Here is an 18,842-nt window from a genome sequence, read left to right on the forward strand (position 1 = left end):
TTCTTTCGAGACGCTCAGGGTTATTCTTTTTCAATTATGTTCAAGGGTCTCCTTCAGTATCTAAATTAATCTAGCAAAACTATAGGATACCAACCTAATGTTGAAACTTTGATTCTTCAATTTTACCACTGGCAGAGGGAATTAATGTGCTTCATTGGGTATTTGATCACCTATGTTGATTCACATAACATATAGCGGAGATGAATTTGAGGTTTATGTTCATTATTTTATAGTGAAATTGCAGTTTTGAATAAATGCGTATGAGATAAACACAAACATCAGTTAGCAGTTGGACAGTTCAAACACTAACAAGAGTTTACAAGTTAATTCCCTTCACACATGGGAAACATAAAGAAGTTGATATAACCAAATATCTACAACTAAATAAAGGTTTGTACATTATTGTGTTTGGAACATTTTAATATATTTCAAGTGTCGCAATAACAATCACTTTTGCCATTGCAACAAGGCATAACTCTTAACAGATGGCAGAGCCATGCAAACAGTTCATCAATTCTGAATCATTTGTGATAGCTCAAAATATTGCAGCAGATGAATTTAGATATTTTCTTTATCACATTTGTAGAGAATCTCTACTTACGTGTTTGACCACTTGCGAGTCACTAACCTCTCCAATAGCCTACTAAATACTAAATCCAATATCCATATTGGTTATGTACAGTGCATCTGTTAAGTACCTGACAGCATACTAGATCCCATTCCAGCTGGGTCCATGGTTGGCACTGGTATTTGCCCCATATATTGGCACTTGTGCTCCTATGTGATCAGGGGGCTGCGTCAATTTAATTTTAGTGGTTTATTATTGATGGAATGACTACTTGCGTACAAATCAAACTATTGAGAGTGGGTCTCACTGGCAACAAGGCAAATCTGATGAAGTCCTTTCAAGGTGGTTTTATGACCATCTGCATTGCTTGATCTTATGGTACACAAGGCCCTGAGCCAAGACAAGTCTCCAACGTAATCACTGCTAGGATGAACATCTGCTATCACTTCCAGCAGTAGATTATAGTGAATGAATATCTGGCAATTCTAGAGAGAAACAAGTATCACACAAAACTGCATTATGTTGGATGTAGCAACCCAATAAAATGCAATATTTGTTATTTTTGAGTACCAGGTGGAACTTGAATTGTCTCCACCATGACTTAAGTATTGGATTCTACTTGATAACATAAAATATAACAAAGGGACTAATAGAAATGTGGAAGCCATTTAAGTTTGGTTGTGACCTCTGACTTGTACTCCTTGAACCAACTCACCTTCATTACCTAGGTATTCCTGACACTGTGTAAAACAAGACAACATGATTGGGGTTATACCTTTTAACCAAGGTGTGGAAATCTAATAAACTATTATAAACCACAGTGTGGTCTGGAAATTTGGGACCGCCTATTTTACTTACTTTGCCTGAGTGCGTATGGAGAGATGCGAGGAGCTTCAGATATTGGGCCATGGACTTCATTCTGATAGGAATGGTGCTGCAGGAGGAGGCCGAGAAAGAAGTGGAAGAGGATTGGGCTGTTCCGAGCGCAGCAGCGGTCCATGGGTGAGAGGAGAAAGCAAGCTTCGGGTAGAGGGAAGGTGTGGGGGGATCACAGGGGATAAAAGGTCTCAGGAAGCTGGGGGTGGTATTGGGCATCTGGGGGGCTGGGAGGGGCAGTGATGAGAAGGGTGGTTAAATGTTGGATCAAGAAGCACAGGAATGCATTATGGTTTGGGTTACCTGTTGCATGCAGAGGTAAGTAACTTGCTTTTTATTTTTGCAGGTATTCTGTTGGGTGCCATAAGCATACGAAAATGTACCATAGAGTAAAGGCCTTTAATATTTTTTTTTTATTATTCATTCATGGGATGTGGGCGACGCTGGCCAGGCCAGCATTTATTGCCCATCCCTAATTGCCCTTGAGAAGGTGGTGGTGAGCTCCCTTCTTGAACCGCTGCAGTCCATTTGGGGTAGGTTTACCCACAGTGCTGTTAGGAAGGGAGTTCCAGGATTTTGACCCAGTGACAGTGAAGGAACGGCGATATAGTTCCAAGTCAGGATGGTGTGTGACTTGGAGGGGAACTTGCAGGTGGTGGTGTCCCCATGTATTTGCTGCCCTTGTCCTTCTAGTTGGTAGAGGTCGCGGGTTTGGAAGGTGCTGTCTAAGGAGCCTTGGTGCATTGCTGCAGTGCATCTTGTAGATGGTACACACTGCTGCCATTGTGTGTCAGTGGTGGAGGGAGTGAATGTTTGTTGATGGGGTGCCAATCAAGCGGGTTACTTTGTCCTGGATGGTGTCGAGCTTCTTGAGTGTTGTTGGAGCTGCACCCATCCAGGCAAGTGAAGAGTATTCTATCACACTCCTGACTTGTGCCTTGTAGATGGTGGACAGGCTTTGGGGAGTCAGGAGGTGAGTTACTCGCCTCAGGATTCCTAGCCTCAGACCTGCTCTTGTAGCCACGGTATTTATATGGCTACTCCAGTTCAGTTTCTGGTCAATGGTAACCCCGAGGATGTTGATAGTGGGGGATTTCGCGATGGTAATGCTGTTGAATGTCAAGGGTAGATAGAACAAAGAACAAAGAAAATTACAGCACAGGAACAGGCCCTTCGGCCCTCCAAGCCTACGCCGATCCACATCCTCTATCTAAACCTGTCGCCTATTTTCTAAGGGTCTGTATCTCTTTACTTCCTGCCCATTCATGTATCTGTCTAGATACATCTTAAAAGACACTATCGTGCCCGCGTCTACCACCTCCGCTGGCAACGCGTTCCAGGCACCCACCACCCTCTGCATAAAGAACTTTCCACGCATAACCCCCCTAAACTTTTCCCCTTTCACTTTGAACTCGTGTCCCCTAGTAATTGAATCCCCCACTCTGGGAAAAAGCTTCTTGCTATCCAACCTGTCTATACCTCTCATGATTTTGTACACCTCAATCAGGTCCCCCCTCAACCTCCGTCTTTCTAATGAAAATAATCCTAATCTACTCAACCTCTCTTCATAGCTAGCGCCCTCCATACCAGGCAACATCCTGGTGAACCTCCTCTGCACCCTCTCCAAAGCATCCACATCCTTTTGGTAATGTGGCGACCAGAACTGCACGCAGTATTCTCTCTTGTTGGAGATGGTCATTGCCTGGCACTTGTGTGGCTTGAATGTTACTTGCCACTTATCAGCCCAAGCCTGGATATTGTCCAGGTCTTGCTGCATTTCTACACGGACTGCTTCAGTATCTGAGGAGTCACGAATGGTGCTGAACATTGTGCAATCATCCGGAGCCATCCCACTTCTGACCTTATGATTGAAGGAAGGTCATTGATAAAGCAGCTGAAGATGTTTGGGCCTAGGACACTACCCTGAGGGACTCCTGCAGTGATGTCCTGGAGCTCAGATGATTGACCTCCAACAACCACAACCATCTTCCTTTGTGCTAGGTATGACTCCAGCCAGCAGAGGGTTTTCCCCCTGATTCCCATTGACCTCAGTTTTGCGAGGGCTCCTTGATGCCATACTCGGTCAAATGCTGCCTTGATGTCAAGGGCAGTCACTCTCACCTCACCTCTGGAGTTCAGCGGTTTTGTCCATGTTTGAACCAAGGCTGTAATGAGGTCAGGAGCTGAGTGGCCCTGGCAGAACCCAAACTGAGCGTCACTGAGCAGGTTATTGCTAAGCAAGCGCTGCTTGATGGCACTGTTGATGACACCTTCCATCACTTTACTGATGATTGAGAGTAGGCTGATGGGGCGCTAATTGGCTGGGTTGGATTTGTCCTGCTTTTTGTGCTCAGGACATACCAGGGAAATTTTCCACATTGCAGGGTAGATGCCAGTGTTGTAGCTGTACTGGAACAGCTTGGCTAGGGGCGCGGCAAGTTCTGGAGCACAAATCTTCAGTACTATTGCCGGAATATCGTCAGGGCCCATAGCTTTTGCAGTATCCAGTGCTTTCAGTCGTTTCTTGATATCACGCGGAGTGAATCGTATTGGCTGAAGTCTGGCATCTGTGATGCTGGGGACTTCAGGAGGAGGCCGAGATGGATCATCAACAGCACTTCTGGCTGAAGATTGTTGCAAATGCTTCAGCCTTATCTTTTGCACTGATGGGCTGGGCTCCCCCATCATTGAGGATGGGGATATTTGTGGAGCCACCTCCTCCAGTTAGTTGCTTAGTTGTCCACCACCATTCACGGCTGGATGTGGCAGGACTGCAGAGCTTAGATCTGATCCGTTGGTTATGGGATCGCTTAGCTCTGTCTATCGCATGCTGCTTACGCAGTTTGGCACGCAGATAGTCCTGTGTTGTAGCTTCACCAGGTTGACACCTCATTTTGAAGTATGCCTGGTGCTGCTCCTGGCATGCCCTCCTGTACTCTTCATTGTACCAGGGTTGGTCTCCTGGCTTGATGGTAATGGTAGAGTGGGGGATATGCCGGGCCATGAGGTTGCAGATTGTGGTTGAGTACAGTTCTGCTGCTGCTGATGGCCCACAGCACCTCATGGATGCCCAGTTTTGCATTGATAGATTTGTTCGAAATCTATCCCATTTAGCACGGTGATAGTGCCACACAACACGATGGACGGTATCCTCAATGTGAAGGCGGGACTTCGTCTCCACAAGGACTGTGCGGTGGTCACTCCTACCAATACAGTCATGGACAGAAGCATCTGCAGCAGGCAGATTGGTGAGGATGAGGTCAAGTAAGCTTTTCCCTCGTGTTGGTTCCCCCACCACCTGCCGCAGACCCAGTCTAGCAGCTATGTCCTTTAGGACTCGGCCAGCTCAGTCAGTAGTGGTGCTACCGAGCCACTCTTGGTGATGGACACTGAAGTCCCCCACCCAGAGTACATTTTGTGCCCTTGCCACCCTCAGTGCTTCCTCCAAGTGGTGTTCAACTTGGTGGAGTACTGAGTCATCAGCTGAGGGAGGACGGTAGGTGGTAATCAGTAGGAGGTTACCTTGCCCATGTTTGACCTGATGCCATAAGACCTCATGGGGTCTGGAGTCGATCTTGAGGACTCCCAGGGCAACTCCCTCCCTACTGTGCCACCACCTCTGGTGGGTCTGTCCTGCCGGTGGGACAGGACATACCCAGGGATAGTGATTGCAGTGTCTGGGACATTGTAAAGTATGATTCCGTGAGTATGACTATGTCAGGCTGTTGCTTGACTAGTCTGTGGGACAGCTCTCCTAACTTTGGCACAAGCCCCTAGATGTTGGTAAGGAGGACTTTGCAGGGTCGACAGGGCTGGGTTTGCTGTTGTCGTTTCCGGTGCCTAGGTCGATGCCGGGTGGTCCGTCCGGTTTCATTCCTTTTTATTGACTTCGTAGCGGTTATGTACAACTGAGTGGCTTGCTAGACCATTTCAGAGGGCATGTAAGAGTTAACCACATTGCTGTGGGTCTGGAGTCACATGTAGGCCAGACCAAGTAAGGACAGCAGATTTCCTTCCCTAAAGGACATTAATGAACCAGATGGGTTTTTACAACAATCGACAATGGTTTCATGGCCATCATGAGAATAGCTTTTAATTCCAGATTTTTTTTATTTATTAAATTCAAATTCCACTTTCTGCATTGGTGGGATTCGAACCCATGTCCCCAGAGAAATACCCTGGGTCTCTTGGTTACTAGTCCAGTGATAATACCACTACGCCACCACCTACCCTACAGCCCAAAGATATGAGCGCTTCCTCTGGTGACTGCAACATGACTGGCTATCCCTCAATTCAGGTTGGAACTATAGTGCATTGACAAACTTTTGATTTGTGGAGGGTAGCGTAACATCTGAATGTGAGGTCCCAGCTCAGAAACATGAGAGGTTGACCTGAAGTCATGAGGAGGAAAGCAATTAATTGGATAGCTTCAGAATGTTGTCTGCATACTAGGAAGCATGTGGGGGCAGATGGTGACATAGTCGTAATGTCACTGAACTAGCAATTCAGAAGCCCAGGCTAATGATTGGGTGGCGCAGTGGTTAGCACCGCAGCCTCACAGCTTCAGCGACCCGGGTGCAGTTCTGGGTACTGTCTGTATGGAGTTTGTAAGTTCTCCCTGTGACCACGCGGGTTTCCGCCGGGTGCTCCGGTTTCCTCCCACAGCCAAAGACTTGCAGGTTGATAGGTAAATTGGCCGTTGTAAATTGCCCCTAGTGTCAGTAGGAGAATGGTCGGGAATATGGGATTAATGTAGGAGGTGATGTGGTACGGAATATGGGATTAATGTAGGATTAGTATAAATGGGTGGTTGATGGTCGGCACAGACTCGGTGGGCCGAAGGACCTGTTTCAATGCTGTATCTCTCTATGACTCTAATGCTGTGGGGTCCTGGGTTCAGGTCCCACCATGGCAGCTGGTGGAATTTGAATTCAATAAATAAATTCATGTAATTAATAAAAAATCTGGAATTGAAAGCTAGTCTCGGTAATGGTGCCATGAAACTATCATTGATTGTTGTAAAAACCTATCTGGTTCACTTTTATGTCCTTTCGGGATAAGGAAGCCTGCCCTGCTAACCTGGTCTGGCCTAAATGTGACTCCAGACCCACAGCAATGCAGTTGACTCTTAAATACCCTCTGAAATGGCTTAGCAAGCCACCCAGTTGTCAAGGGCAATTAGGGATGTGCATCAAATGCTGGCCTTGCCAGGAACACACACATCCCATGAAAGAAAAGAAAAAAATTGATTAATTGAACTGCCCTGCACTTCCTTAATTGCTTCACCAATTCTTCACTATGTGGATTCACTTCAGTTTCAAAGTTACTGGTGAAGAAAATCAGCAGGATTGCCCAATCCCCATTGGCTATTGGCAATATAAGGTTGACTTCAATATAGTTCGAGCAAGTTCAATTGGCAGAATATCTGTTCCTCAATCCATATGTTGTATTTTAGTACTATTTTTCAAAGTCAAAATAAAAATCACTTATTAAATGTAAATCAGACCCTTCATTTCTCCCCATCTCAACGTTCTGTTTATTCCTTCAACTGGGAAATTGGAATCATTTCTGGAACTGGCTGAGAAGAGATGTATTTCTGCAAGGCTGGTCAGAGGACTGGTGAAACGTAACCCTGGGGGGTAATTACATATTCAGTGCAAGTCATGGCCAAGACACCAAAATGACTGGTCTGAATTATTGAGAGAAGCCAATATCTCACAATAGAACAATTTAATAAACTAACTGACAGTGTGAAGGAGATATAGGATGTATCTAATTGTATGATAGTGCTTCCATTTCATTTTAGTGTACGACACTTAAATTACAGTCCTCATAATGGCTTGCTTCTTGTAAAGATTGAAAACTTTTATTTTCTCCCACTTTTAATTCTGAATTCTCCGATTCATTTCCAATAAATTATTTGGCTGAATGAGGAAATATTCAGCCACTCAATGAACCAGGTCTTGTCGCTCAACAACATATGCCTCCTTCAAACTCCGTGACAATACAGAAGGATCCAGTGGGATTGTGCTTATTTATGAACTGCAACGCTTCAGCTCCTCTTCCTTTCTCTACAGTAAAAGCAGATTCTCTTACTGTCTATGCAGATGCTTCATAATACAGGTAGCCACAGGAGGTTTCAGATCTATGACTAACACAGCCCATGCCCCAGCCTTTAAAAGCTTTTGAACGGAGAAAATACCTTGCCAGTGGAAAGTCAGAAACACATAATTGTGCTGTGTTGGTTATCCTTTTCACATCACTGACACTCCCTTCATATTTTCCTCTTTCCATAGTATAATCAAATTTTGTTCCGATCCTTGACTGTGCTCTCTGCTGCCTGATCCTAAGCTCTGGAATTTCATCCTTAAGCCTATCTACCTCTCTCTCCTCCTTTAAGACGTTCCTTAAAACACATCTCTTTGACCAAGATTTTGGTCACCTGCCCTAATTTCTCCTTAAGTGGCTTGGTATTAAATTTTGTTTGAAAATGTTCCTGTGAGGGGCCTTGGGACATTTTACTATGTCAAAAGCACTTCATAAATGCAAGTTGTAATTAATGTCAAAAAAAACTGTGCCTTCATATTTTATTTGTGAATGCAGCATGCTTAAATGCACAGATGTAATTTCACTGCGAGGAAGAAAAATTATGTGACTATAGTATATGCATGAAATGTTTTTATTTAATTCTATTAAAATTTCTAAACAAAACACACAGCTATTGAATTAGGCTCAGCTGTAGAGTGCTGCAAAATACTGTTAATCCCTGGAGAAGAGTCCACATCATTAGCAGAAGTCAGAAAATGAGACCAGGCAATGAGATGACGAGAAGCAACATTTCATTTCACCATAATGAAGCGAGGATACAAATTACAGTGCAATTTGTCAACTGGTCAGTAGGCATTTCTCACTGCTCTCGCTGCATTCTTGCAAATTGGGTCCAGTTTCCCATCACCTCCTATAAATAAAGCAGGAAAAAGTAGTGCATAAATTCAATAAATAGATTTCTTACCATTTTTTCACACAGAAAAACTGTTTTAAATAATCTTGGGCCCGCTCATGCAGTTATTTATGGAATATATTTTCTGCCAGCTGTACAGAGCAGGAAGGGAACATTGCTACATGTAATGACTCCTGCAGGTAAGTATCTATATAAATTTAGATGGTATCTAAAGTTCAAATAGTACAGACAATTAGTAAAGATGAGGGAGCCTCTTCTTGACTGGTACACTTGGCTACTTACCCTTGACTGAACTGCAGGAGATGTGTAGCCTCCCTTTCTTCTCTACCCTTCTTGAACTCCCACAAGGTTATCAGAGACAACCCGCTAAATCCAATGCCCACAAGCCATGACTGAAAGAGTAATATGATTGGGGAAAGCACTTTTCACAGTCATGTCTTTCCATTACCTGATTGAGCTGCAAAAGCGTCACAGCAAAACTGTGCATTTGGTTCCTCAACAAAGGATTGATTACTGGTACTGGTTGGATTTAGGCCAAAATTTGGATTAATTTAATAATCCAAACCTGCACAATCTAGTCTAGGCCACTTCTTTAGATTTAGTATTTTTTTCTTAACTATCTGGTACAGCTCTATGAGTACAATTGCTACACTATTTCTGCTGGCTCAGAAAAATAAACAGTAAATTTGAGGACAGAGATGAAGATGCAAGTATGTTTACACATTTTAAAATACAGTCTACTCTTAATTCAAAGCTGTTTCATTAAAATGGAGATAGTGGTGTCATGGCAATGGCACTAGACTAGTAACCCAGAGCCCAGGTTAATACCACCACAGCAGATGGTGAAATTAATTAATTAATTAATCTGGAATTAAAAGCTAGTCTAATGGTGACCAGGAAACCGTTTGTCGATTGTTGTCAAAATCCATCTGGTTTACTAATGCCATCCTTACCTGGTCTGGCCTACATGTGACTCCAGACCCACTGCAATGTGGTTGACTCTTAAAATGCCCTCTGAAATGGCCGAGCAAGCCACTCAAGGGCAATTAGGGTTGGGCAATAAATGTTGGCCTAGCCAGTGACACCCACATCCCACAAACAAATAAAAAAAATGAGCTGTTATTTCATTTTTTAAACATTACTTTCCTATGCTAGTTACATGTACCGGATGATTCAACTTTTTAAATGCAAAACAAAATTCTTTGAGTTATCCAGAGGAGACTGTAATGGAAAGTCATAAATAATGGGATGAGCTGAACTAGCAGCTGAAAAGATCCAAGCTATTGCAATACATGGTGCCCATTGGGATTAACTTCCAGCTCTTAGAAATTGCTTGACCTAGAAATGAATAAGATCAGTAGTCTTTCCCTAAGGAAAGTAACTTCACTGTTGCATGTCCCTACACTGTGCCAGCTGTGTGCTGACAGATCTCTAGCCAACTGCGGTAGGTGGCTTGGAGTGACAATCACTCAGCTGGGATCACCTTAACTGCAAGTTTCCTTCATTGACAAAAAAAATTGAGTACTAATTACAATGAAACACTTACAAATAATTTGACAGTGAAACTTCCGAGGAAGTGTCATCATCAAAGTGACTGGCAAATCTTCTGGGTGACAGAAGAAAATTCTTTCTCACCATGTACAAATGGCGCTTGGTACTTTGAAGGCAATTTATGACATTGTGCTGTGAGTTTGCAAACAAATGGGAAAAGAATCCACATGATTTTCAATCAAGATGCATTGTTTCCACTATCAGAGATCGAGTCTTGCCACGTAACAAGTTAAAAAAATAGTTGAAAAGAATTACCATCAATCTTTGGCACCTGTAGCACTGTTGCACATTGACTGCGGTGCCCAGCATTATGAGATGGTAAGACCTGTTCAGCCCTTTATGTGCAGTGTGCATCATAAAGTACCAGAATTGCTTCTAATGCTGTGAGCCTCCACACATGTGCCCTGGGCTAATTAAGGGGCTGAAAAATACAATAAGCAGACCATGCCCCATAACGTCTCTGGAGTGCCTGAAGACGGAGCTTAGGGCTTTATAAAATAGTTACTACAAGGAAATTCCTTCCTTCACATTGGGTGTTACCATTTAAAGTAACTTGATCCAAATATATATTGTGTGTTTTGCATATAGTTGCATTTTGAACAGTAACTTCTTTCTTGTGTAGCTGTTGTTTGCTTTGTTTCTTTGCTATTATGTTTTGTTAGAAACAAACCTACTGTTGTCATCTTAAAGTTATATTTGGCTCTTGCCCTCGCCATGTACAAATTATGAATCCAGTAAGACATCAAATATCTATGCAAACTCCTGAAGTCAGACCTGGGAACCATTTCAATGACCAGGGCAGCTCAGTGAGTTGTAACAGCCTCATTGAGTTTTTACAGTCCTCAGGAGCTGTCGGAGATCTCTGCCACATCTGCCAACCTTCAGTGCACTTGCACATCACTGATGCATTAGTTGCTATGGCTAGCAACTTCATCGGTTTTCTTCTGGAAAGCAGCCCAAAGCTTAAAGGAGTTTTCCACTTCCACCATGTGATAAGATGCCCCAGAATGTAGGCCATCAGTGTGGTCATACACACCTGGACCACATCATCAGCCCATTCAGTTATTTTTCTGTTCAATTTGTGTTATTTATCTGTGTTACATAGAAACATAGAAAAACAAATGTTAATTCTTTCAATATTTTTGTTCTAAACAATGAGAGCTTAGTGTTATTAAGGGACTGAACCTGATAGTGTAAGGGAGCTGAATCAACACACGTAGTTGAAATGACAATCACTGAGGGTTAATGACTCTCTTTCCTGGTATCGATTCAGCTCAAATCATCAGAACCAATAATTCTGTCAGACAGGTCTCCTGATAAAATCCTCAGTATTCAGTTTCAATAAAATAAGCACCCAAAAATAGAACCAAAATGATGTTGAATCTCTTGAATCTCGGTCAGTGTGGAACTGAGGCGCACAGGCAAGACAGGTCCCAGATTTGCCCTCAGAGTTGTTCTGTGCTGAGTTGGCTGAAATGCAGCTGACAGTGGTCACATTATGTAAGTTAATGCTCTCCTCTCTGGTAGCAGTCACACCACCTTCATTTTTATGCAGCTGCTATTGGTCATCGCTCGCCCGACTCCTGACTGTCTCTTCCCCTGGGCCAACACCACAGCTGACCAATCTTACTACCCTGCCCCCTCCCATCCCCTCACCACTCATCCCACGTAGCCAGTGAGCTGCCTCTGGGCCCACAATGTGCCGGGATTGAACCACATCATCAGTGAGAATGGTGATTAAAAACCTCTACCTACCCATAGTGCAACTTAAAAAGTGCAAAGAACATCTTACAGCAGCTTGAATGTCATTATTTCAGTTCAGTTTCTAATCCATAAATCCACAATAGACCAATTTGCTGTTGCCCTGCTATCGGCCTCAATAAGCACATACAGCCTACGTTCCTAGGCTTCAAGTCCATAATTCTTGGCACTCAGAAAAATTACATTGTAATATCCTGATGAGTAATTATGTGTGGCCTGTAAGCTCGGGAACATAGTTGCCCATTTCCACATTATATAGGGCTGTGTACTCTTCCATTTGTTATTAATGCCGGATTTGACTTAACACAATTGAACCCAGTCACAATGAACATATGATGAGGAATAAGATTGTGAAATCTGGGGCATTTGTTACTAATTCTTCTGTAGCTGGTTTTGTTGCATTCAAATATGATTGGATTAGAATATAGTGTATCCATAGAGCACTGCAATTGGCAGCAGACTAGAATCTTACATACTAAGCAGGTGATTTCCCTGTGGGATGTTGACCAGAGGCCAAGCAATATTTTTCCAGAAGGAAAATAAGGAAAGCACCTGAGAAAGAAGAATGAGGAGGTGAGAAAGTGTGAAATTTCACATACACACTCAAAATAAATCACTCTGTAAACTAATATACAGCTTAGAGTATTGGTAAACTGGCACAGAAAATATTTTTTCATACAAGCAAAAGATTGTAATTAACTATAACTAAACTGGAATGATATTAGATTCATTTAAAGATGCTGCCCTGAGGAGATGCCAGGGTAGGTATACCAGGCACATGAGATCAAATGCATGGGCTGTATTTTCAGGGCTGCCTGAAGGAGGGGATGGAGGGAAAGGGGCACCAGAAATACTGGTGCCCAGATGGTATGTCAGTTGCAGGACGCCCTTCCCAGTGCCAGATATTTTGGAGGAGACGGGTTCACGGCCCGGGAAGGCCGCCCATCCGCACGAGGCGAGCAGGCAATTAGGCTCATTAAAAGCCTTGTTAAAAGTGAGTGCAGAAGGCCAACTGGGATCTTCCAGTCAGCCTCCAGTTTCCTGACACAAGAGGGTGCAGATCAACTGCCTGGAGACAGCACCCAGTAGCAGGCTAGGGTACCAGTGCTCCTGGCAGGCCTACAGTCTCTCCCTGCCTCCCAGGGTAGGTTGGGTGCGGCCAAAGACCACCTTGTAGAGGGCCCCCACAGTGGTGTCCTGGCTGATTTTTGTATAACATTTTTTTAAAGTGGCTGAGAGGACACCTTCTTGTTGAAGCACCCTCCCAGTTACTTGCCTTGTACTGCAGTCGGGTACTTCTCTGAAGCTGGAAAGCCTCTAATTGGCCCTCCAGCTTCGAAAGCCCACCCGCCATCCTTAATTGGATAGGAAACCCATCTCCATGCCAAATAAGGGTTCACCCATGTCAAAATCTGAATTTTAATCAGTTTCCTCCTGAGGAAGGTTTCTGACCCAAAAACTAACCCAGCTCCTGGTTCCTGCCTCCGTGGTGAAAATTCAGCGTGTTGTTATTCAAACTATCTTGTGAACTGAAAAGTGAGCATTTTGAATTGGTTTTACCACATTCTCAATTTGGTGCTAACTGTCTCTTCAAACACAGCTGGAGAATTGCAGCATCAAATTAAAATCAATGCGACCATACTCAAAGGACAGCAGTGTCTGATCAGAAGGAGCCATTGAAAAGTTTGGTTCAATTATAATGACGAGGTATTGAAGTAGTAAGACACATAGACAGTTCCCTCTGACCTCAGTGTGTTCAATTTTGAACCCAGTGCTTGATTGATGAGAGAAAGGCACTTTGGGATTTAGCTAAAATCTGATTTGGCTTAAAATGATTTAAGTTTGTGCTATTAATTACAACACTCCTGCAAAGACACTGCCTATCAAATAAATGAATTGCAGGGCAATAGCTGCAACATGTCGAAGGAGGGATCACAGGCAGAAATATAAATATAAGAAAGCAGATTTTTTTTGAAAGCACATTGTGTTAGATACTGCACTACGCCAATATTGCACAAATAAAAGAACTTAAGTCCAAGTCTGTAATAGTCAAATACCTGAGTTTAAATTAAGCCAATCAACAGTAACATCAAGCTATATAAATCAAGACAGGAGTTCGTGTGATGAGTCTTGACAAGGTTTTGCTGAAGATAGCCAACTTCAGGCCCAATATTGACAGGGTGTGTGGAACGACAACATCACACCACAAGTCTAGTGATTGTGGGGAAGGAGAGAGACAAATACACAATTCAAATAAATCATTTTGTTCAAAGGTTTCCTATTTGTATAATTCAGAGACAACTGTTTGAACTATTATCTAATCCTAGAACTCACGTCTAATTCTCTGAAAATAGAGAATGTTAGGTTTTTTTGGTTGATCTGAGATTTTCATTATAGTGTTATGTATAAAATCATTTTGAGAATTGCTTACCAAAATCAAGATCTATTATGTTACATTTGAAGACAGATTCTCCTTTCACAATAAGTTCCACAGTATTCCAGTCAAGAAATTGTTCTAGAATCCAATGATGACCATTGGCCTCCAGCATAGCTTCAAAAAAGGAAAAACCAATTAAATCTATTTATTTATTTTGAGAACATCCATCATACTGCAACAATTACACTTCAGATATCATAATTTGTTTAAAGCACCAACAAATTGTAATTTTAAAATCTTCAAAAAATAATGTAAGCAAAAAACAATTGTTTACTGCAGTTTGCTGACCTTAATTTAGCCTGGAGTGAATGTTGATGTAGGAAGGAAATAAAGCAAATAGCTGCCAATCTCAGACAATTTTGAAAGGAAAGCAATAATGAGCCCAAATAGCATTTTTACCCAACTCCTCTCAATGCCTTCAAAATACTGGTGAGTCGCAAAATTTAGAAACTGCAGTCCAAACCCAAGATCAACAATGAACACCATATGGATTAGCTGATAAATGTTGATCACTGACTATTTTGCCCTCTTAAATTATATATCTCTTTCCTTTAAAAACAGAATATTTTAGTGTGACTTACTGGGAGTAATGTTAATTGAACTCCATTGACTGCAACGAAAATTAAAAACAGGTGGGGTTAAAACCAACATTGTACCCGATCTCTTGTGTTTACCAACAGCCGGGTTAGGTTAAATTGCCCCATTATCCCAAAAATGTTCCAAATAATCAGGAATTTTGGCAATAGTGTCCTCTCTGCCAATCATCCTCAATTGTTCTTTATTGAGAAAGGGTCTCCTATACAGCCTTCCTATGTTCTGATAGATCAAAAGTATAGAATTTAAATAAATGTCAAATTAAACTTTACTGTGTTGTGAAGATTACATCAAATCAAAAGTGAGAGAACACTCAGGAACCATTGATGGGCAAAGATATTGATGGATACTGGGATACAGAAGCCTAGAGAATTTTGACACCGACAATTACAAGGATTTCCTTTCCCAGTACTAACTACAAATTAAGCTTCAGTAGTATTGCAATATGTTTTGGAGTACAAGATACTTCGAACTGACAGACTAAAATAAAGAGTTTGGGAAATAAAGATGAAAGGAATAAATTTAAAATTACTGCAACATCCATTAAATGAAGAACTATCTTAATTGGGGAAAGTATCCAGCTAGTAAATCAATTTGCTCACAGCAAGGTCCTGCAAAAAGCAATGAGATAGATGACCAGAGAAGTTAAGTGATATTGATTGAGGGATAAGTATTGGCCCAGACTCGAGGGGAAATACACCAGCTCATTTTAAATAGTTCCCTGGGGTCTTTTAAATCCATCTTAGACAGGACACTGGCCCTCAATTTAATACCTCATTTAAAAGGTGGCACCTGCAACAGTGCAGCCTCAGTGTTACACTGAACTGTCAGTATAGATTATGTACTCAAGTCTCTGGAGTGGGACTCAAAGCCATGACCCAAAAGCAAGAGTGTTTCACCCACTTTACACTATCACTTTACCCTTGTTGTGGTAGTTTAGTGGTAATGGTATAGGACTCGCAACCCATAGGTTGTGAATTTAAATTGTAAAATTGTATTCAATAAATCTGATGGCAGCAAAGTAACAATGAAAGATAATTGTTTTTATGTCATGAGTGTCTATGGTAGCAAAACAAAGAACAAAGAACAATACAGCACAGGAACAGGCCATTCGGCCCTCCAAGCCTGCGCTGATCTTGATGCCTGCCTAAACTAACACCTTCTGCACTTCCAGGGCCCATATCCCTCTATTCCCATCCTATTCATGTATTTGTCAAGATGTCTCTTAAACGTCGCTATCGTATCTGCTTCCACCACCTCCCCTGGCAGCAAGTTCCAGGCACTCACCACCCTCTGTGTAAAAAACTTGCCTCGCACATCCCCTCTAAACTTTGCCCCTCGCACCTTAAACCTATGTCCCCTAGTAACTGACTCTTCCACCCTGGGAAAAAGCTTCTGACTATCCACTCTGTCCATGCCGCTCATAACTTTGTAAACCTCTATCATGTTGCCCCTCCACCTCCATCGTTCCAGTGAAAGCCTAGTGGTTAAGGTTCTGGACTAGCAAGGTATGTCTTGTTGAGCAAGTTGTGAAACTGAAGATGGTAAGTATACCACAGGGATGAAAAGAATTATCACAGGAGCTTCTGGATTGACTTTAAACATGCAACTTGTTTGTATATGTACTACAGGGAAGGGAATCTGCCATCCTAACTGGTCTGGCCTGCATGTTACTCTGACTGGCCTCAGAGCAACTATGGATGAATAATATCCCATATACTAAGAACATTTAAAAAAACACAGGTACAAGTAATGCAGTGATTTACAAGATGTAATATGTACAATGCATAGCAAACAAAACTAGTTTGTTGAATCTTTTTTATGAAGGAGGTGTGCCTTTAACTGGCGTCACTTGGGTAAGTGTGATAGTCATCCTAACCCCCTCACCACTTGGCACAGTATCTGTGAGATAAAAACAAAAAGTGCTGGAATTACTCAGCAGGTCTGGCAGCATCTGTGGAGAGAGAAGCAGAGTTAACATTTCAGGTCTGTGACCTTTTATCAGAACTAGTAAAGGTTAGAAAAGAATTAGGTTTTAAGCAAGTGAAGGGGAGAGAAGTGGGGGAGAGAAGAAAGGGGAAGGGGTTTGATAGGGCAGGAGAGATTAAATAACAAAGCTGTCCTGGGACAAAGGCAAAGAGTGTGTTAATGCTTATGGTGAAAGACAAAGCATTAGTCCAGACAGAGTGTTAATAGTGGAATAATGAGCAGTTCTGACTACATGAAAAGCAGGCACATGGTTAAAAAATAAAATATTAAAAAAAGCCCAGTCATGCTCTGAAGTTATTAAACTCAATGTTCAGTCTGCAAGGCTGGAGAGTGCCTAATCGATAGATCAGGTGCTGCTTCTCAAGCTTGCGTTGATGTTCACTGGAGAAACTGGAGCAGGTCAAAGACAGAAATGTTGGTATGAGAGCAGGGGAATGTGTTGAAATGGCAAGCAACAGGAAGCTCGAGGTCATGCTTTCGGACTGAGTGGAGGTGTTCCGCAAAGCGGTCACCCAATCTGTGTTTGGTCTCCCCACTGTAGAGGAGACTGCATTGTGAGCAATGATTACAGTATACTAAATTGAAAGAAGTACAAGTAAATCGCTGCTTCACCTGAAAGGAGTGTTTGGGGCCTTGGATAGTGAGGAGAGAGGAGGTAAAAGGGCAGGTATTACACCTCCTGCAATTGTATGGGAAAGTGCCGTGGGAAGGGAACAAGGTGTCGGGAGTAATGGAGGAGTGGACCAGGGTGTCATGGAGAGAATGATCCCTTCGGAATGCTGACAGGGGAGGGGAAGATATGTTTGGTAGTAGCATCACGCTGGAGGTGGTGGAAATAGTGGAGGATGATCCTCTGGATATGAAGGCTGGTGAGGTGGAAAGTGAGGACAAGGGGAACCCTGTCGCAGTTCTGGGAGGGAGGGGAAGGGATGAGGGCAGAAGTGTGGGAAATGGGCCGGACACGGTTGAAGGCCCTGTCAACCACAGTGGGGGGGAATCCTCAGTTAAGGAAAAAGGAAGACATATCAGAAGCGCTGTTGTGGAAGGTTGCATCATCTGAGCAGATACATCGGAGACGGAGAAACTGGGAGAATGGAATGGAGTCCTTACGGGAGGCAGGGTGTGAAGAAGTGTAGTTGAGGTAGCTGTGGGAGTCGATGGGCTTATAATGAATATTAGCGGACAGCCTATCCCCAGAGATGGAGACAGAGAAGTCGAGGAGGGGGTCAGAGATGGACCCTGTAAAGGTGAGAGAAAGGTGGAAATTGGAAGCAAAGTTGATAAAAGTTTTCCAGTTTGGGGCGAGAGTAGGAAACGGCACTGATACAGTCATCAATGTACCGGAACAAAACTTGTCACAAGATAGTTTACTCCATCTCTGTTATTGTGTACCACAAGCACTCGCAATTTTCAACCTTTACTCTGTGGAATCCTTGTGAATAATGGCACCGTCCTTTCAGGCAGTGCATTCCAGATCACAATAACTGGCTGTGTGGAATAAAAACTCTTGTCATGTCGCCTCTGTTTTTTTTGCTAATCCCCTGAAAACCGCATCCTCCTGCCACTGGAAACTATTTGAAAATAATCTGAGAATAGGCTGGCATTCATCGAGGGGATTTATCATTTATTCTGATTTTTTGAAGGGTTGTCCATTGGGCGCTAAGTAACCATTGCTGCCCTGCTAGAACTTTGTCAGTTCGGAGTTTCTGGCCTCTCTTACCCTGCAAACCCTGTAGCCGGCTGGTGCTGTAATCCACCACCCCGCACGATTCATAGGGACCATGGCGAATTGTCACCAGCGCTCTCAGCGGCATCTACACAGCAGCTTTTAACTCAAAGTGCTCCTGGGTTAACTCAACCTTTCCAACCCCACTCTCTCTCCTGACAACAACACAAAACGTTGCCAAGGAAGTGAAATCACTCATGAAAGACCCATTGATATAAACTTCCGGAGGTCAGCTGTGAACTTTAAAAAGAACATAAGCACAGTCACAAGGAAAAATCATTGGGTTTTCCATAATTCTTCCAGCCCTATCACCCCGTTTCCAATGCCTCCACTGCTTTGCCCAGCAGATTAATCATCTTATTTTAGTCACTGCTGTTTG

The 18,842-nt window shown here is 42.9% G+C and overlaps 1 protein-coding gene across 1 annotated transcript; it reads right to left on the bottom strand.

Moving 5' to 3' along the window:
- Positions 1 to 8,107: 8,107 nt before the first annotated feature.
- Positions 8,108 to 18,634, bottom strand: c42h10orf53 (chromosome 42 C10orf53 homolog). Its single transcript, XM_068020309.1, has 3 exons — positions 18,458 to 18,634; positions 14,149 to 14,268; positions 8,108 to 8,402 (listed from the first exon to the last, which is right to left on the bottom strand). Exons 1-3 carry the CDS (start codon positions 18,549 to 18,551, stop codon positions 8,338 to 8,340), a joined length of 279 nt encoding a protein of 92 aa, XP_067876410.1. The 5' UTR covers positions 18,552 to 18,634; the 3' UTR covers positions 8,108 to 8,337.
- Between the last annotated feature and the right edge of the window lie 208 nt (positions 18,635 to 18,842).

This window comes from Heterodontus francisci, chromosome 42, assembly GCF_036365525.1.
Source record: "Heterodontus francisci isolate sHetFra1 chromosome 42, sHetFra1.hap1, whole genome shotgun sequence".
Classification (NCBI taxonomy): Eukaryota; Metazoa; Chordata; class Chondrichthyes; order Heterodontiformes; family Heterodontidae; genus Heterodontus; species Heterodontus francisci.